Below are 21,748 nucleotides of genomic sequence, written 5' to 3'. Positions count from 1 at the left end.
TAAGGCAACAGTTTTCAACCTTTTTTTCCACTAGTTAGTCTGTGTCGTGTTTTAATCTAGCAAGTGGCTCAAAAACACACTGTTGTTTACTCACTCCCCCCTTTCACAGTGAGATGGGGGAGCAAATTAAAAAAACCCAAAAACTCACGAATTGTTGAGATAAAATGATATACTAAGACAGAGGAAAAGAAAAGGATAGTAGTTATGACTATATATATATATGAATGTAGGTAACAAGTGATGCACAAGTAATTGCTCACCACCCTCCAACCAATGCCCCCCAAGTAGCAGAAGAGAGCAAGGACTCCTACTCTCTTCAAAACTCTCCTTCTGCATGGTGTACAGAGTATTTCTTTGGCCAATTTAAGTCAGCTGTCGTGATTCTGTCTCCCCACAGCTCCTTACTCCCCCTCTTCCTCCCCAACAGCCCTTTGATGAGACGTTAGAATGACCCTGGCTCTGTACAACACTGCTTAGCAACAACTATAAACATCACTGTGTTATCAACTTTGTTTTTCTCCTAGAACCAAAACACAGCATCATAGCAGACACTCTGAAGAGAACAATTCCATCCTAGCTGAAATGAAGACAGTCTGCTATAATACAAGCTTAAATTCATTACACAAGGAGATACCAAGATACTAAGATCCCTGGCGTAATTCATTTTTTTGGCAATATTACTGAGCTTCTAAGGATGTAAAAGCCAGACTTGTGTCTTTGAGAGACAGGTCCCATCGTGTTGAGCCTTTCTCCTTTCCCACTAGAGCCTGCAGGAAACAAATCTCAGAATGGCTTCACTCTTGCTGTTGTCAGTATGAAACAGAAGCGGGATTTTTAATGATGCGTATACATAAACATATACACATCCTACTCACAAAAGGAAGTTAGAACAACAACTTTCAAAAGTTCTTTCCTTAGCTTACCAAGAGTTTTTATCCTGGGATTCCATTTTACTAGAGCAAGAGTGATGAGCCTATTGCTCCTGCAATTTTTTATGAAACAAAGTTGTATTTTGGATAGACTCCATGACAGCACAAACTGAAAGGAAATAACACCAAATGGTTGTGACAATTTAAAGTTCAGCCTTCCCAGACCACCTTCCTCAACAGTCAGCATGATGATTTATTTGAAGGTATGGTACATACTTAATGAACTTGTAGCAAATTTCAACAAGTTAAAATTCATGGAAGGGCTCAAAGCATTGTCCAGGAAGCACTTCTTGATTTTTTTCCCTCCTGATAATATTTACATCATATAGCGAATTTGATACGAATCAAAACAGCAAAACAGTTGCAACTTAACGTCAGCTTCCCCAGTGTACCTGAAGAGATCTTCAGGTACAGGGGGAAGGGACACTGAAGGGACTCTGCCCCTTGTCTCCTTCTAGGATGGAAGGAATGAGGACTGATGATGCAAAACTGTGTGCAGTGCTTCCAAAGACTATTTTCCGTAAGTGTCCTCTTGCTACAATTCCATATGCTTCTTGTACAGCGTTAAGAGGTTCTAACATACAGAATCTGGTAATACATAGATGTACTATTTGTGCACCATTTTCATCAGCATTACATTTAAAAATCTCAGAATTATGTTTTGAAAAGGAATGGAATTTTATGTTTGTCAGAATGATTAGATTCTGTTGAAGGTGCTATTAATAGTGGGTAATAAAAAATTAGTACATTCTAAAGAACTGTGTTTAAAAGAAACATTCCTACTTCTGCATTGTCTTACTTTTATGAGCAGAAAGGCTAGAGATCCTAAAAATGGAAATTCCACGCTGACAACACATCATAATTTGTTCTTAGTACATAACAGCAAATGATTATCTACAGGTTAGTCAGGATTTTCTGATACAGAGATTCTGAAGAATCTCTTACTAAAGCCATATTAGTTGATATTATAATGTCTAAACTGTAGATTACTTGTGAAAAACTCGCAGAACTGGTAGAAGTATGAAATGCGGAATGCGTTGATTGACCTTTAAAGATATAAATCAATATCCCTTCAAGAATACAATGATGATGAAGAAACTCTGAATTAAGAATGCATTTTCTTTTTCTCCAGAGGAACAAGAGCTGCACCAGCGTGACTTCAGACTAGACAATAGGAGAAATTTCTCTACCAGGAAGGTGGTCAAACACTGGAACAGGCTTCCTAGTGAGGTGATTGATGACTTGTCGTCTGTCAGTGTTCAAGAAGCATTTGGACAATGGCCTAAATAATATGCTTTAACTTTTGGTTAGCCCTGAAGTGCTCAGGCAGTTTTACTAGCTGATGTTTGAACGTCCCTTCCAACTGAACTATTCTATTTCTGTCATGCACAGGGTTTTGTACTATGAGACTAACATGGCTGCAAAAGGTTCTGATTCATAGTACTGCAGAATGCTTCAGTTGTTAGCAGAACTTTCTTGCCTTTGATGAAAATTTGCTTTCACATGGAGGAAAAAAAGGCCCTGGAAATGCTTTCTTGGACATTTTACTAATAGAATGAGGTCTTTTTTCAAGACTTCAGGAAATATTATCAGGAAATATTAAAAAAAAAAAAGGAATTTCTCATAAAAATTATGCACTTGGAGGACATTTTCACATTCAGGGGACATTCTAGGGAGGTAGTGCATTCAGCCCATTTAAAGGAAGCAGAATCTGCCCATGTCTGAAGGAGTGTAACAGTATGACACAAAGTGGTTTCAAGCTCTGACCTTCAGGTTAATGTAACACTCTGTCAGGACACCGGTAGTCAGAAGCAAGGATGAGAGGGTGCTACCTTCTTTTGGAACAGCACTAAAGTTTGTTTTATGTTCACTGATAAAAACACCTTCTGGTTTGTCTTCACAGAATTTGTTTCTTTCCCAGTTCTCCACCAACTGTGAGCAACTTTCTCCAAAGAAGTTAAGTTTTCCAACTTTACTGGTTGCTTCATTATGTCTACTTTCCTCTTGCCCCTCCCCCCTTTCCATTCATAAGGGGAAAGAGCTAAAAGCAGAAGTCACTAAAACCACTACAGCGGTCTGAAATCTCAAGGAACAAGGATAGGGCTTGCTCCAGACTTCAGAAAAATATCCCACTACTTTTTTGTTTTTGTTAATATTGTTCTTGTCCTTTCCCTGGAACTGCTGAAGATAGACAGCTTAGGGAATCTGAGGGATGTTTTTTAAAATATGTTAGGATTTTAACTTCTTGAACTTGTATTCATCTTAAGACTTAACAGAAGACAATATAAAACAGAACTGCTCGAACAGTGAAATGAAACAATGATTGGAGTGATCCAGCAAACAGAAATAGCTATGTACGTTGCAAAAAATCCTTCAAAGTTCTTTTTAAGGTCAAGCTTTTCTGATGTAATTCCACCAAAATTCTGAAAGAGCGAAAACCTGCTGTTTTCTGTCTATAATTCAGAGTATGCCCTAAGTTATACAACATCTATCCAGAACAGACACAAAAATCTCTCCACTGATACCCCAGCCCCCTCAGATGAGAAAATCACAGCACTTCATGCTACTGTTCTGCTTCTAACAGATCTAATAATTAATAAGACAATATTATAAACCTTTGCTGTGCCCCAGAATACTGAAATATTTGTGTATATAAGGTTATTGAATAAATCCAGGAATAGTACAGTCATATACCAACCCATCAAAATTTTTGCAGCATGCTTGGTGCTAAGTAGAACTTTAAATTTTTTATTAATCCTTGGAACAGCAGTGATTATGCATTTGTGTAGACAAAGATACATTTCTAGCACTAACCAGCAGAAAAGATGTCCCTTTCCACAATCTACAGCAGGAGCTTTTAGCATGGGGAAGCTAAGTGTATCGGATCCTGTTGAATTTGATCCTTGTCTTGTTAGTCTTACTGCTCTTTCACAGCCTGGGATGGGACACCATTTAATAGCAGGATTGTTTTCAACAAAGGCCTGAAGAAAAAAAAAAAGAAAATATTTTAACACAGAAGATCATATTTAATCATTGATATAAAACAGTCTGTCATCATAATCTTTCCTTGAAGGAACAAAGTCAAAAAGCATAATGATAATTGTAGCTACTTTGATAGGCTTTTTAAAATAGCTACTAAAAGGCAATAATTTAATCTCCATCTAAAAAATAGCGTTAAAAAGTATAAAGTATTCAAACAGCACTCCAGACTTAGGCTGAGATCCAAATTATTTATATCCCACACAAAAAGTTAGTGTGTGCAAATCAATTCCTTTGTGATACGGCTTACTGTAAACTTCCACTATATATCCACTGGCAATAGAGAACTGACTCTTGTAGTTGAAAACAATTTAAATCTTATTGATTAAAACAAACTCCACAATATAATCGTCTGCAATAAACTTGAAATCAGAACTAGACTAACTCAGGACATAAACTACAAACTTTTTTTTATTAATGTAGCAGGTCTTCTTTCATAAAACTTCTATGAAAGTTTGGAGGTGGAAAACCTTGAAGAACCTTCAATACTTCCCTTCAGAACGATGCCGATAACCAGTCACTTTGAAGATGAAGATGTAAAAGATTAATCCGATCTGGGTATTTCATTTTTACCACATTGTGTAAGACTTTATTAAAGAGACTTGTCATACAGAAAAGTATTGTATTGTAAATGGAAAAAAAACCCTTTCTGCTTTCTCTTGTCCTGCCACCACTGATAACATAACACATTACCTAGCTTATTATTACACATAGTACAAAAGAAAAAAGGTGAATTATAAGATTGTTCTTAAAAATAATGGAAATAAACAAATAAAAAGTCATATGGGAGAATCAAATCAAGGTTTCCCTTTTATATATAAATATATAGCAATAGTATCAAGCATTGAATAGAAAAAAATTAAGTAATTCACTTGCATTAATATTTTTAGATGGAAATAGGCACTACTTATGAATGGAATCAGTCTCTTGATAATAAAAATCATCCAAGACCTGTTAAAAATTTTTAGACCTCCAACACAAACAAATCTAGCAGATTAAAAGATTCAAATAATCTTTTACAGACATTAGATTGATCAAATAATGTTATTAATACTGCGTTAGTTAATACATTGTGAAAATACCATATTTATGCTTTAGGAAAATACAGTGTTCTTTTTTTCTCAGTGGTAATCAAACATTCATATTGTGGCATACAAGACACCCAGTAATTTAGTGTACATATTAATTTATGAAGTCCTTCTGGGAAGGCTACAGATAAACTGCAGCATTCCACATGGTAGCTGTATAGTACTTTTAATAAAAAGAAATACATCTCAAGAGTACAGGAACAGTTTGACAATTTACCTTAATGTCAAATTGAAGGTATCTTTTGTCCATCTCCTTGGAAACCACACTTTCTATGATGTCTACAGGCACAAGCTGGAAACAATCATATGCTGGGCAAAAAATGTTGTGAGCTTCACCCTCTTGAATTTTCAGATTCAAAAATCTGCCAGAATTATGCCAGTCAGTATTTGTGAATAAAAAGTAAAAATTAAAAGGCTACTAAATATTTTATATCAGGTTCATAAATATTCAAATTAATCATTTTAAAACAAAGAATAGGAAGTATCCCTGTCACCTCAAAAGGACTATAGATGATGAACAGTGTAATTAAAAAAAGAGAGAACAGTATTGTGGTCAGGAGTAAGCACCATCAACCACATATAAACCTGTGTGTTTGTAGTTTCCATCCTTGCCATTTCTCAGAGGCTCCTATGCAATGTTTAATTAAACTGAGCATTACTTCTAACTTAAATAAGAAATGGAATGTATAAGTGTAATTAATCTAGGAATGATATGCATCTGTGCTAGTCAAAGCAATTCTGCTCTTAGAAACAATGTGAGACCTTTATAGTCCCTAACCCCTAGAAATGCAGGACAGAAGATGCCCAGAAATCTGCTGAAAACTGGACTATAACTCACAGCTCTGTTTAGTTTAATTGCTAGTACCTCAGAATACTCATCTGAAGGACAGGCATTTGAAAGTTAGCCATCTGGAGTCCTTAAATAGTTAAGATAGACATTCATCTTAAAATGGGATAACTCAGTTCTGCCTACTCCCCATGTAACAGAAATGTCTGCCTCAGAAAGATGAACCACCCTTGATAATGCCATCATGAACATCTGGCTGACATTGCACTGTAGTTCTGAGTGCATGCACAAATCATGGTATGCGTAGGCCAGTACTCAAATTAGAAGCACCATGTCAAGCCGGGGATCTCTTTGTAACTTCTAAATTACTGCATAAATACTTACAAAACAACTGGAGCATGACTACTAATTCTCTGAATACTGAAAAAAATTGCCTTCTAAATGCCTAAAACATGATACAGAGACAGTGCTCCTCCTTACCATAGGAGAATGGGTTCATATAAACTGGGCTAATCTGCAGTAGGACTAACTGTGCTGACATGTCTCTGTGTAACAAGACACTGTAGTGGTACAATGCAGCACAATCTCTTGACTGAGGAAATGAATAAAAAAGCACTGCTAAAAAGTACAGCTATCATTATTCCTAAGTTTTTTTTTTCTTTTCACTAGCATGACTGTTTGGACTTAAATTGTATAGTGATGAGAGCATTACACTAACTGAGCAATTAAGATAAAGATACTCTCCAATTATTAACTCTCAACGTAAGAAACCATTTTAATAACTTTTCTGACTGGAAACGGATTTAACGATGCCTCAAGTCAGTGTGCTGAACTAAGAGATGGAATTAAGCACGTGCTTAACTTAGTAACTGTGTAGCCTATTGCCACTATCACACACATATGTATGCCCATATGAGTATGCCCATTCATTCACATGAAGGCCTAAAACAGTTGTCGGTCCCTTTGAATGATAACTTAAAATACTCAGCAGGATCAAAACAGCAGCTCCCTGAAACCCAGGCAGTTTAATGTCTCCATCTTTCCCTCTCCAAAACAGCAAAAACGTGTTTATCAAAATATGTAAAAGTACATGTACTTACGCCTCCCAGCATGCTCTGCAGAAGTCATGCCCACAAGGCATATCCACTGGGTCTTCAAACACAGAAATATTACACATACAAATGTCACACTGTAGATGAAAAAATACTTCAGATTAAGAAATACCATAAAGCTTTTCATATTATTTGCAGGACACACTGGGCTGGAAAACCTGAGCAAAACTTTAAAGTGCTAAATAAAGAGAAAAATCTAACTGCAGCCAGAAAAAAAGTTATTTAGGTTAAAGAAATAGTTTAGAAATAGTAATGAGAAAGATTCCATCTCTCTTTTTCTATGCCTGTCTATCCAAACATCTCATTTTGGGGTGTCTTCTGTCCTGTCCTCCAGCTCAGCAAGTGCTCCACTGTGCAGAGTGCCGAGATCTCAGTTCTAGAGGAAAATGGGCCTTGTTTTCATGAGATTCATAGGCAGCCATTAATGAAGTTTGGAAATGCTAAGTGCTTCTTGTAGCCTCTGTCATCTCAAACAGTCAGGTCCAAATCACAAAGGAACAATTTGGTTGTGCAGGAGCAGCAACTATTTTAAGTATTAAAAACAGATTAATATGGAGAGTATTACATTGAGGCTTACAATCAAAATAAATAGATGAAACTACAAACATTCCAAAAGAATACACCCCTGTTTAATTTTTTACCACTAGGTACTGTAGAAAAAATAATATATGGAATATTGAGGTCCTTACTCGAAAAATATTTTAAAACTAGAGATGACATTACTCATTGCTTACAGTTAGACATGAAGATAAATATTTCATGTTCTTCAAAGACTTTAAGCAGATTTTTCTTTCCACTGGAAAAAAGATTCCACGAGAATTTACTTCAACTTTCAATACATTAGATATTACACATACACAGGATAGCATTTCAAGGCTAATTTAGCCTGTAGCCACTTTTAAAAAATACTTGTCTTCAAGCCAAAAGCAAACCAAACCAAACAAGTCTGCCTTTAAAGTGCAAAACTTGATGAAGGAATTTATTTATTTAACAAAAACAACCCAACGTATGATTGAACACGTGCAATTGCGCATTTTAATTAGGGAAATATTCCTGCACAATATTTCACTGCTAATATAAGTAAGTGTAGGATAACATTAGTCCATACTGCTGCTCTTTCAACATTTTACATTTAAAGAAATAAAACGTTTACATGCAGGAATACAAATTCTTTACTTTATTACGAGATCTAGGGATGATCCATTTGCAAGGCTTCATATAATATTCTAGAAAAAATGCTTAGGTTACAGGGCAAAAGTTTTATAATGTTGCAGCTGTGGATTATTAAAAAGAGAACTCTGTCTTCCAAAAGAACCACACTGATTTTAATGAAAGGCACTTTCATATTTCAAATTTGTACAATCCTTCTAAACTGCTTGATGCAGCCCACACATAGTAAAAGTAATTATAAGCTTACAGTACACTAGTGGGCTGACATTTCAAAATGCAGACAAAGAGAATTTTGTTTTCCAAAGAAAAAAAATTCAGAAGGCAAGGTTCACAGCATTGGGTATATTCGGGAAAATGGATACAATGAAAGCTAACATCTTGAGAAGCATGAGATGAGAAGCTCAAAAGAGCCAAAGGTAGTGATTTGATTGTAGCTGGATAAAAGTCTACTTTGTCAGACTAGGTGAAAAAAGAGTCCTTAACATTAGCCAGATACTCAATTGTGTTATTATACAGAATGTTTAAAGTGTAAATTTCTTCGTTCACCGCTTCTGGAAAGAAAAACGCTTTGTATCTTTGCAAACTTATTTTCCAAACGAGATGACAACGCGGCTTGCCTGTCCGTGTAGGTGTGCTACGTTTAAATCCAGGCTCTTCTACCCTGTTAGTTTCAGATCTATTTATATGCTTACCACAGCTGTCTCGATGTCTCCTGGTGACGGGCTGATTTCATCTGGGGAAGTTACAGAGGAGCGAGTAGTGCGGGGAGTTCGTGGAGAAGGCAGTGTATCCCACGCGTTGTACCCACTTGGAGGGGGAGTGGGCATCTGAACCCCCGAGCGCTGGCAGCAGTTCTCTGGATTAGACATCCATGCCTCAAGCAACTTCTCCCTGTCCCAGTCTTCAATAAATACACAGACAAAGGAAATGACACAGCTGATGATGCTTGAAATCTATTTTGCAACTGCATCCACAAAAAGAATACCTATGTGCTACACTAAAAAAATTAGAAATAAATAAATACAATTAATTATATTTAGATGTGAATTTTCCCATTTAGTTACAAAAAAGAAGTAGTGAAAGAAACATTATTATGTATGAAGACCTTAAAACTAATACAGATCTTTCATAATCATTGTTTGAAATGTTTTTAGTCTCTGGTTCCTAAGATTAATACCGAAGTTATCTTACAAATATTATTTTTTTCCTATGAAAAATAATTAAAAGTTCTCATTTAAATATAAATATATCAAATGCCTATATTGATTTGAATTTTAAGACATGTACAATACTCACGGATCAGATGAAATAGAATTTCTAGAGGAAACACAAATTTTCCATTTTTTCCTATCACTTTAATAAATATTTTAAAGTTGGTTTTGTTTGTTCATTTTTTATCTTAGGTACTCATACTGGAAACTCATATTTATTAACAAAAGATCTTTGTTGTTTTTATTGAATTTTATAACATACACAGGAGAAGATAAATAGTATTCCTATGCTATGTTAAAATTGAAATAAGATTCACGTATTCTTAGTGCTGACCTTAGTAAAAATATCACCACTGTCAAATAATGATTGCTCCCTCCTTCCTAATATGAAAATACCCTTGATCTGGGTAGGATATTCTAATCAGATGCTTACTTACCAAAGCTAAACCATATCTTCAGTTAAATTCATTTAATTTGTTTGAAGCCATGTAGTCTCAGCATATACAGACTTCAGTAATTACAAATGTTATTAGTGTTTTGCATATTACCCTGGCCATATAGACTTTGAGAGGGAAGCACGCTGATGCTAACATACAGATGAAATTTGCCACAAGTTTTCTTGAGTTCCTTTGTAGTGCATCTTTAAAATAAGCCAGGGTTAAGACATGCTACTAAATGGTTTCCATTGTGTTCTCTTTACTAAATGATGAGTTTAAGTAAAATATGAAATAGTTACATTTGCTGAATTGCCTCTTGTACATCCTGAAATCAATTTAGCATGAAATAGGAGAAAAACAGGAACAATGTTGAAAAAACACATGGAAAAATTGAAAAGTTCTTAAACCTCCCAAAATACACAATTCTTGCAGCTCATGTCAGTAAATTGATATAGTTGAATGACAAAGGAATGCAAGTTAGATGGATTAAATATTACAACTTTAAACTACTAAAAGTAGTGCACAACAATACACAATAATCTTTCCAAAAATTTAAAAAATGCTTTCACACATTAGGCATGAATTAAGACATCACATTATTCTTTTATGAAGTTCAAGATTAAATACAAAAACATTGCAATTTGGTGTTTGGTGTTTCCCAGTTGTCTCATGCCTTGTAAATAGCTCCATTATTCCTTTTACTGGGCCAAACCAATTCTCTATTTTCAAACAAAAAGAAATTTTGTTTGATTAATTTCCAGGGTATGATCACAGCTACAGGCAAAATAGCTGACTTTCTCATGACTTGCAGAAGTCTGTGTGTTTTTCACCACACTGGTCAACTGCATTGAGTTACAGCTACCTCACATAGGCAACATCAATGGAATGCCCTTTGCAACGCCAACCAATTTCTTCTCAAATTTCAATTCTGCTCACCAGATGCTGGCAGACATTCCTGAACATTTCACATCAACCTCACTGCTTTTGGACTCATGATGAACTGTGCTGTTAATTTGAACAGTTCTGTCATCATTTTCTTCTTCAGAGTGCGCAAGGCACAAAACATGCCTACTCACTAAGTTAAGCATTTAGTAATATCTAGCATCAACGACATTTTCTGAGAACCCAAAGTAACATCCAAATATTGTATATATAAATACCGAGAATAATTAACACTAAAAAAACATTTATGCAAAGACTGCCTTAAATATGATCACACTGGCACTGAAAATCACTGGCACAAGTTCATGTTGGCTTTAATGCTGTGGTAAAAGGAATGAAAACTATCAAAAAAAATAATTTAAGGGAGATAAGCATAGGGTACCATGCCAGCTTATAACAGTCAGCCATATTCTGTGGGTTTACAAGAATATTTTCTTATTTCATTTTTAATACGCTCTTTTATTTTTACAGAGAACCCACAAAAATAACAGGGCTCAAAAAGTTAATCCAGCAATACAGCGATAAGCATGGAAACCATTAACTGCCTGAGCAGTCTCTTTGGCATACAGTAACAATGTGGAGGCTTCAGTAAGCATAAGTTTTGAATGGATGAATCAAAGCCTAAAGCTTCCACTGAGCTTCAGACAGATACTTTTGTCTGGAGTGACCTCACTGAATTCTGACAACCCCAGCTTCAGTTACACAAGAGCACAGACTGATTTCACTGACATTAAACTAGTTACAAATATACAACAGGAACCTATAGCCTATATTTAAAGAGTAGCTATTAAAATCCTTAAAAGGACAGACAGTTCCCTGCATTAAAGCTCAAGGCCATTTCCAAACATTGCAATGGCCAAACAGCTTTTACTGTGACAAAAAATAAGAAGGAAAATAACTTCTGATGCAGTTTTAGGCACAAATATGTAACAGCAGAAAACCAATGGTCTGATAAAAATAGGAAAAATGAACTTTTTTGACTTTTTTTTATATATAAAACCATGGAAGTTCTACTTCTGTGTCTCTCACTAAAGTAGAAAAGCTCTATTTCTCCACATTGCTTAAGTTAAAACATTATCCGCTATATTTCCTAGTTTGAATCACTTCCCTATCAACTTTCCTGTCTGCCTCAATGCTGCAGATGTACTTCTTTCTGAAACACTGTGTGAACTACATCCTATTATTCGATTAACCATTACTTCTCTTTTTCTTGAGAATAAAAAGTGAACGCACTCACAACTCTGATTTTGATTTTGCTGAAAACAGGTTTTTTTTCAGTCTTTAAGGTTTTGTATTACCATGTGCCCGGAGAAGAGCTTCTGCAGTAAAGAGCGGTGCTTGAAGCATGTCAGCAGTTTCCACTATCAGCATATCCTTAAGCCTCCGCAGATCCTGAAGTCTTAGCCCCTCGTATGGCTTTGGGAAGAAGGAGAAAGATAATTCACAACTAGCAGTGTTTCCTCTAATTCTACATTAAAATGAAAACATTCAAAGTGATATTACTGATAATTATCTCAACTGTGCGGCAAGTTGTGACAAAATGTATTTATTGTGCAAACCAAAGACCATGCAAAGCTATATAGAAACATTGTCATTTTGCAATACTGTAGAATGATTTTTGTACAATCCAAAATCCAAAAGACAGTATTTCCACAGTACTCCATTATAACTGGAGGCCACGTTCAAATGATGAACTAGCCTAATATAAACTCTCTCGTTCTCCTTTTCCCTTCCCACTCCCCTTTCAAGGAAGCTGCATTTCCATCGAATACAATTGAATTTTGAAGTGATTAAAACTGAAATACTGAGACATGCACGAGAATGCATGACTAGATTTAAACTATGGACTTCAGGGAAGACTGATTACCAGGATAGTATATGTTGCATGCAGGTTCTCTGACTTTATGCAAGAATTGAGTGAGATGCATTAACTTTGCATTCATCAGGAGGAAGATATATTGAGACATTAGAGAGTAAGAAGAGAAGTTTATGAACAGAATCAGGTAAAGGTCTTTGGAAGCAATATCCAGATTCACAGAAGTAGAGAGGTCAGTATAAGAATGACCAGAAATGCAGCTGGAGGCTGGGGGCAAAGATGTCAAAATTCGCCTTGAGAAACAGAGGCCACACTCTGACAGCACTACATCGCCAGAGGTAATTGCCGCCTTCCTGGTCAGGATTTGCATCCCCTTATTACAGCACTAACAAAAAATCAAAATCTAAGGACAAAAAGAAGTAACTTTAGGATACTGAACTAGTTCCAGCCAAGATACTGGAGATGCATACGCATGTTTTACAGAAACATTTTTAAAAATAACAAAGGAAGAAGATGACAGTAAGTAATATACTTGTTAGTTCTGGTCAGGGAAAATGCTCAGAAGGCAGAAAAACAAGTGGGAGGATACATAAAGAGAATGGACACAGAAAGGCTTTGTAAAGAACTTATTCTTAGATGCACTGGTTTGATTTATATAAACACAAGTAAACAAAAGATTTCAAGCATTTGAGATAACAGTGATTTGTGCTCAGGACTAATTCGGAACTGGAGTGCCAAATAGCAGCCATCTTTACCAATTTGGAAGAAAGGACACAGAACAGCAGTAATAGCGGACAACAGCAGTTCAGACCACACATTATTATTATTTCCTGTGCATATATTGATTCTATGTAGAGCATATTCCAGGACCATTTGGTGCCAGGCAGTATGCAAATGTATGTGCAAACACACAGAAAACAGAAGACTGATTCTGCCCTTGGAAGCTGACAATCCAAGTAAAAGTATGCTGTGCACAAGCAGAAAGCTAAGAGATGGGAAGAAATGTACAGCCTTGACTTCTAAATGTTTTTCTTCTTCTGAGACATCTACTCTGAAAACATAACATGCTCCCTATATTCTAGATATCGTGGTAAACTTTGTAAAAAGTGCATCTAAAAGCATAACTGACTCCCCCAGTGACGACTTCTCTTAGCTAGTCGCTAATATTAACCGGAACTTCTTAATATTGGTGACGCAAGAATAATGCTGCCACAAATTTGCATTGGGTCTTTGTCCTTTTGGAGAAAGCAAGAACATAAGAGAAATGGACTGTGAGCGTCATGGCCTTTATCTTGATTGCCCAAGACCAGGAAGTTTCTGTATGTACTTCCACTGCCAATTACGCATGATACGTTAAAGGGCAATCTGAACATTAAAGGCTTGAACTGAAATAAATCTGGGCCACTTGATTCATAGCGTGCTGGAATTCGACTGACCTACTTAATTTCTTACAAAGGAGATCATTTATAAAAACATGTCAGGAAGACAAGGATACAAACAGCTGGATGCCAGAATGATTATAATTGCATGAATATGTTGCAAAAGAATTGGAGCAATGAGTAAATCATCTTGACAGAACCTGAACTGCATTTTGAATTGTAACTGTAAAATAAGTAGCTTTGTCAGCACAACAGTCCTCACTTCTTCAAGAACACACATATCATAAAAAGTAATATCTTCTGTGTTAAACCTGAAACAAAAAATGCATATTTTAGGACCTAGTATTTTATTCTGAGCTGCAGCTATGTTCAAAGGTATATCAAACTGATTGGTCCTAGGTCAAACCCTGGCAATTATCTCCTTTGAGGAATAGACTATTATATTATTTCAGCTGGAGCACTCCATACAACCCAGCAGAGATTTTTGGATACTGAAGTTCTTAAGAATCATAATTTTATCTTTTTCAGTGAGAGAAACATTTCTAAAGAATGTATTTGAAACTTTAGACTTTTTTTTAATAGAACTATATATGAGCCCACCGAAGAAGTCTAAAGAAAAGAAAATTTGGGCTGACACTATTAAGTAGCTGAATCTGGAAATCCCAGAGTGAAGACTTCATACAATGAGAACACTTAAAAATGTTCAAGTCTACAAGACAAAATCTTGCAGATACTTGTAAAGACATAGTTTTTAGTAAGACATAAAGAATATTCATCCTTAAGACATATTCTTTATGTCTTACAACTAAAGGATGAATATTCTTTATGTAATACAGAAAAATGTATTTCAGCTGCTTCAGACATTTATGCCTTATTTCTGTGTTGCCACACGCTAAGGATTTTGTTTCCAGCTTGTGATGCTCGGAGAACTCCTTTAACATTCATTTATAGAGGAGTTCTTTATTGATATTTGCTATGAAAAATATATTGCTCAGTATTAGCCTTATTTAACTGTATAATGATTTTGGAACATTCTATTTGAGTTACTGCTTTAACCCTCTGGTGATCTTCTCACCATGGATTTCAACACTTCTATATTCTCTATAAGCCTTTTTAAAAAAAAACTACCTTCCTCTCGACATTTTTATCACTAATATTTAGGCATCGTAAATTATATCATTATTTTTTCTCCTGAAACAATTTTTAATATGTGAGCAAAAGATTATTTTAACATTTTCATTTTGAAGTATTATTATTTCCTATAACTTTAAAGTATCATTAAAATAGAAAAGGGCAAAGCCACACTTTATCTGATACAGTGATGACTGTATAATTAAATGGTGTCAAATGCACTTCATGTAAATATCCTCCTTTCTGAGTGAATGGGATTCTATAGTTAATGCAGTTATGTACTGTAAGAATTAGTTATACTCCATTTAACTCAAATATGTACTATATGGGTATGTATGTACATATACACCTTAATTACCTACAGTTACATTCTCTCCTTTCACTTACTAAATCATTCTCTGTATGTAGAAATGAAGCACATTTTATTTGTTTTAAAAGAACTTTTAGCATGTATCATACTTGCTATACTATACATACTCTCTATATATTCATATGACATTAATTTTGGAAATGAAGAAAATCATTCCACTTACTATACATTTGATACATCTACTAGCAGAGTATTGCTGCAGTATTCAGTGATATGAAAGGAAAATGAACAAAGAAATCATATACTTTGCGATTACACAGTGTATTTTTCTGAGTCTGACAGAGAGCCAAAACTGTTCTGGATGTCTGCTCTGAACTTCTGCTCATTCCCAGGTGTTTCTTATACAAGTTTTAAACATTGCATTACATGACTGAAGCAAAATTATTATCTTCCAGACATACATCACAAACACAAAGATGCTTCTATACTAGAATAAATACTAGAGTTCAGAAAGAGCTTGCAGATGTAATTGCAAGACCACTCCCAATTATTCAGCGTTCTTAGGAATCTAGAGAGGTTTCAGCCAACTGGAAGCTGGCACAAGTGTCCCAGTTTTCATGAAGGGCAAGAAAGAAGATCCCAGTAATTACAGGCCTGTCAGTCTCACTTTCGTGGCAAAATTATGGAGAAGATTATTCCGGGAGTTATTGAAAAACACTGTCATGGTTTTATGATTTTTGGTTATTTGTATTCCACATCATGACATCATGTAGTGTATGTACCTGGTTCTCAGAAGAGAAGAACTACTACATTCCCCAGAGGACTTTGCTACCATTACCGTTTTCCGGTCAGAGGGAAAGATAAAAACTCGCAGATCACGAGGTCTGTTCTCTTTCTGCCCATCTCTCGTCCTGGCAGCATCTCGCTCCCCAGCCATCTCACCGTTCGTATTAGAGTAATGCCTACTTTAATTTTGGACACTCTCTCTCATTTTATTGGATTTATCAGCTTAAATTGTAAATATATTGTATTATAGTGTGTTATTTTGCATTCCGATATCTTATTTAGTAAATTAGTTTGTTTCTCCTCAGACCATTGCCACTGTTTTGTTCTCAGGCCCATCTCCCTACCCTTTTTCCCTTTTTTCCCTTTTTCCGGGGCGTGGGTCCATGGGTCCCCCGTCCCATTCGTCACAGAACTGGGCTGAACGCCCGTAAACCATTGACAAACACCTGAAAGACAATGCAGTCATTGGTTCTTGAGGGTAAAGTCCTGTTTAATTAACTTAATCTCCTTTTATGACAAGTATCCTTCTGGACAAAATGTCCAGCATACAGCTAGAGAAAAACATGTCATGGGTATGTTTGCAGATGACACTAGACTGGGGGCAGGTGAGGCCTCTTGCTTCGTTCAGCCCATAGAAGAGAAGGCCTCATGGCAGCCTACAGCTCCTCACACAGAGTGGAGGGGCAGCGCTGAGCTCGGCTCTCTGATGACAGTGACAGGGCCCAAGGGAATGGCATGGAGCTGTGTCAGGGGAGGGTCACGTCGGGGTTAGGGAAAGGTTCTTCACCTAAACAGGCTCCACAGGGCAGTGGTCACAGCCTCAAGCTGTTGGACTTCAAGAAACATTTGTACAATGCACTCAGACATAGGGTTTTGATTTTGTATGGTCCTGTGTGGGGTAAGGAGCTGGACGTGGTGCTCTTTGTGGGTCTTGTTACATAAGTATTTAGTGTAACTTCAATGAGATTTTAAAAATAAACAAAAACTTAGATTTTCTATAAGAGTTAATTAACTCCCATAGGTTTTTGGAGAATGTTTATTAACATTAGAGGAGAAAATAATCAAGACAGACATCTGAGCTATACTTCTGGCTTGTTCTCTAATAACCTTTCCACTGCTCATAAATTACTGATGGATTTTTTTTGCTACAACTACTGACAGTGATGAGACTCACACTTTGAACTCAAAATACTTGGCATTTTCATTTTCCATAGGGAAATACAGAATATATGTGTGCTGGTACGTTACTTTTTTTCTATATAGTATTTTGTAGAAACACACGTAGAGTAAAATTTGTTCTTCTAAATGATTAGAGCCTGTTTGTTAACCATCTTTAATTGTTCTCTCCAATTTGCTCATTACAAATGTTTCAGGTGTTCTAAAAATGAAGTGAAATGGAAATGCTGTTAAAAATCTATGCTTTATGTATCACCATAGCAGGAAGAGATTTTAAAAGACTGTATAATTGTATGACAGAAATAGGTTTTATTCAGAAACACCAGTGTAAGGAATTAACTGAACAGCTGTAAGATGGACAGCTCTTTCCTATCAGACTCTGAAGCTTGAAAGGTGGGTCTACTCTTCAGCTTGTATTCCCCATAGGCTTGAGAGCCTCTGTAATCATAAAGGAAGATATGTGGAAGCTATTTTTTTTCCACTACTGCAAGTGTTTCAATTGTAAGCATGAACACTCACACAATCCCTTGGTAATATTTCAATGAGAAGAACATGATCTGGCTCTTAACATCAGAAACAAAGCTTTGTTACTACACTGAATATACAGTTATTTCAGTGACACTGCACAGGGCACTACAAAAAATCTTCTGGTCTGCATGAAAAAGAACAATTATTTTCTGCTATAAACATGGCAAGTCTGGCAGGGAATGTATTAGGTATTGTCATTCCAGATACTACCATGCACATCACAAACACTGCAGTTAAGCTTGTTTAGCTGTTTTCCCTGGGAAGAAGTCTTACTTGTGTTTTAAAATGTTTTATTTATTCCTCTAACCTTAATTCAAGAGATGAATCACTTTGAAAATGCATTTTTTGGCATTCCAAAGTTTTGTTCTTCAATTAAATTAAATTTTCATTTTTCAGAAGTACGCTGAAGGGCATCACCGAACAACTATTATCTTAATACTACATTAGATATGCATTTTTTGCATATTCACTTCCCTCAATGAAATGGAGGGAAAGAAGTACAGAGCCATCTTTGAGAGGCAATTTTGGGGCTAAGATAAGTGTTCTGAAGGATGCAGACTACTTCTCATGCCCCGTCAATATAAAAACTTGAGGCATCACTTGAGACCAGTGCTAAGAACACCTTTTACTGCCTACTCCAGGCATCTGTCCACAGATTTAAAGAACCTGGATACATAGTAATTTGGATTGCAGTTTACTGCCAGTCTTTCTAAGGCTGATCTTTTTCACTTATTTTTGGCCACTCTGACGGATAGAACTGAAAGATGAACGTCCCCTGGCCGCATATTCTTGCCTTGTCTCTTGTGCTAGCACTTGTGCTGTTGCAGTTACACAAGAAGTCTGAGAACCTTTCCCACTGAAAAGTTGCAAAGCAAGGTAAACAAAAAAGAAAGAAACTATGAAGGCTGATTTGCTCTGTGCAAAACTCCAAGACCATCAATCAGTGTGCCAAATTCCATGGTGACAGATTTTGGCTTGTGAATCTTTAGAATATTTAGGAAAGCCGCCATGGTGCCTCAGACAGACATAGGTCTGCAGGCCTGCCTTCAGTTCTCATGCTTAGCAACTTTGCTAGAAACAAGTCAAACAAGGAACAGAGCTGTATCTTCTAGTTGTCTCAGTGAAGGGAACCCAAGTTAACACAATTACTTTTCTCTTGAGTCCTTTCTAACTAACAAGTCTTCAAGTTGATTTAGCTCTAATTATCTACCGTAAGCAATTGTAAGACATTATTTTCTCTTGCTGAAAAGATTGTTCAAGGAGTTTATGATTTGCCCCACCTGTAAGTTTACTATTCTTTTAGCAGTATTGCCATGATATACATATAATGATAAGAATGATTCAGGTTAAATAAAACAGTTACAAATCACCACCCTGTAAGACATTTTCTTCTTTTAAGGAAAATGACTGCTATGATCCAGCTGATAGCACAACCATCCAAATAGTTCTGTATGTACAACCAATGAGTAGCAAACTGCAATCATGGCAAGAAACAGCAGCAGCCTTTTAAAGTGACTTTACCCGTAGAGAAAATGTAATTTCGATTTATATTCCTCAACACTTTGGATGTCTCTACAGGGGAATATTCAGAGAAACTAAAATGAGTTAATTGCTGCTGTTATTTCAATGCACAATTAAATTATATTAAACCTCATCTCAAAACCTGTCATCTAGGAGTGAACAATTTAACCAAGCTTGTTTATATTTGAATTTATTCAAGAAAACTAGCCAGAAAATTAACTGAACAGAACAAAGATGCTCTAACTTTAAAATAGAAGTGACCACACCTGGCATTTTTCTGGGAAACAGCTGACATGATATGAACCTACTCCTATTTAAACTGGAATGAACTTTTTTGTTACCAGGCCAAAGAGGACTGAGCTAGTAAAACGTAAGGACGTACTACTTTTGATGGGAGGAGCCAAACTGAAATCTATTGCCCTGAATTCTGATTTATCTACATATTCTTACTTAGACTTTTAGTTATTTATAATCACAGTCAGTAAGACATCGTAATTTAAGCAAATTTGTGTCAGTGAATTTCACATCTCTTCAAAAAACTGACTTCAAAATAACAATCCTTGTTATCATCTGTCTTTCATACAGGTTCTGATGTGCAGTAGCTTCAAGCATCATGTTATAAAACAGGAATGCAAAATAATTGTTTTTAAATCCCACACCACTCAGCTGGTTTTTGATAACATTCAACTCAGTCTCGGTCTAGGCAGATCCATGATAATGTTTTTACTATTCTGTCCCACAGATATATGTTCTTTTTCAGAATTTTTCCACTTCTTACTTTTAGGCAGAAAGAGATCTCATGAAATAGAAATCTGTAAAAACTTCATTTTGGAGACTGTTGCCCACCTCACTGGCCACCCTGCACTTCTTCTAGACTTCCAGCTCGCAACTCTTCCAAGGTAATCCACGCAAATAAGTGTAAGAGAAAAACCTCTTCAGATTTGACATCAGAACTATTATGTTCTCTGCTTAACTTGGAAGATATAAAGACCTGGGTTCAAAAGAAATGTCTTCCAAATATACAGTACAAAGCACGCTGAATATTTAACAATATTTCATCATAATGTAACTGCTACAAATATAAATGTGTAAATTTAAAGTATTCTCTGACCTCTTTTTTGTCTAAAGCAGCATATTCAGCTTCAATGCTTTCAGCTTCAGGATCACGTGAAAACACCATTCGAGATTCCAGGTTAAGAGCTAATTCTTTGTGGTGTTGCTTCTCTGCACAGTCACATGGGGTATCTTTATTTTCATTTTCTGCAAACAAGTCTCCACCGTGTTTTACCAGAAGCTGAAAGGTAAAAAGAGTAAATAGTTACCAATTACCACCCCTAACAACACCCTGATGAAATGACATATCATTCATGAAGAGAATAAAAAAATAAGAACAAGGAAAACTGAAAGAAGGAATAAATATAGCAGCAATTGCCTTTGGGAAACAAAGATTATGTCATTAAATATGTTATAAACAAATCATTGAATAAATAATTAATAATGAAATTCATTTACTACTACTTAATAAATTATTGTAACTGTTATTAAATAAATTACTGCTTGATTTAATATACAATTATAGCTATATTACTGTAATTCCATGGAATCAAAAAATCACAGAAATACGTTACAAGGCAATGTGTTTTTGTTAGGGTTTGATCACTGAAGTTCCGCTGTACTGATATGGTCAGTGCTCCACAGAAAATGAGGGGCCTGAGATCATCAAGCACCCAGCAAGATGAAGCTATAGCCACCTTTAAATATTCTTTATATACGGGTATAACTCCACCATTCTTCACAACAGTGATCCACTGGTGGTGACAGAAGGTGGGAGAATTGCCAGGAAGGGAGGAAGGACAGAGTATCAATACGTAAATAGCATTCAGCACCACTGGTAGCTCTACCTTATTTTTGAGGACAGGAGAGAAAGAAATGACATGATGCAATCAAAAGCTAAAGCAACCGACTGCAAAACCAGCAATTATTTTTCTACTGACAACTACATAGCACGCATGCTGGGACACACTAAGCTTATCGAATGCTTGATATAAAATACAGCTTTGTATAGTGGCACCGCCTCGTGCCAGTAACCAGCCAGAAATTGAGTCTCTAGCTAATAAACACTAATTGTGCTGCTCTCATTATCTTTGCAAACTTGTTTCCTGCTATAAACTGATTTGATAAAAGCAAGCAAAACAAATGCCATACAAAAGCCAAGAGTGCACAAATCTGCTGATTTGTTATGATGCCTTAATAACACATACTAAACTTCAAATGGTGGAGCGCTCAGGACAATCACTTACTACTATAATGATTCACTATAACCCTAAATAAAACCAAAACCTACAATCATCTTGTTTTCAGACCGTGATGGTTATAACAATTCTAT

The 21,748-nt window shown here is 36.0% G+C and overlaps 1 protein-coding gene across 9 annotated transcripts in view; it reads right to left on the bottom strand.

The window, feature by feature from the left end:
* The window catches only part of ANKIB1 (ankyrin repeat and IBR domain containing 1), an 89,998-nt gene that overhangs the window by 20,244 nt on the left and 48,006 nt on the right, over nucleotides 1–21,748 (bottom strand). For all 9 annotated transcript variants that reach the window (XM_021386592.1, XM_021386594.1, XM_021386596.1 and 6 more), the window contains 6 exons: nucleotides 20,474–20,656; nucleotides 12,014–12,131; nucleotides 8,818–9,026; nucleotides 6,944–7,032; nucleotides 5,274–5,418; nucleotides 3,744–3,910 (listed from right to left, as the gene is read on the bottom strand). In XM_021386592.1, coding sequence (XP_021242267.1) covers nucleotides 3,744–3,910; nucleotides 5,274–5,418; nucleotides 6,944–7,032; nucleotides 8,818–9,026; nucleotides 12,014–12,131; nucleotides 20,474–20,656 — 911 coding nt within the window. The remainder of the gene's footprint in view (nucleotides 1–3,743; nucleotides 3,911–5,273; nucleotides 5,419–6,943; nucleotides 7,033–8,817; nucleotides 9,027–12,013; nucleotides 12,132–20,473; nucleotides 20,657–21,748) is intronic.

This window comes from Numida meleagris, chromosome 2 (genome assembly GCF_002078875.1).
Source record: "Numida meleagris isolate 19003 breed g44 Domestic line chromosome 2, NumMel1.0, whole genome shotgun sequence".
Taxonomy (NCBI): domain Eukaryota; kingdom Metazoa; phylum Chordata; class Aves; order Galliformes; family Numididae; genus Numida; species Numida meleagris.
Note: the sequence above shows the minus strand (reverse complement) of the source record. Positions and strands in the feature narration are given on the sequence as shown.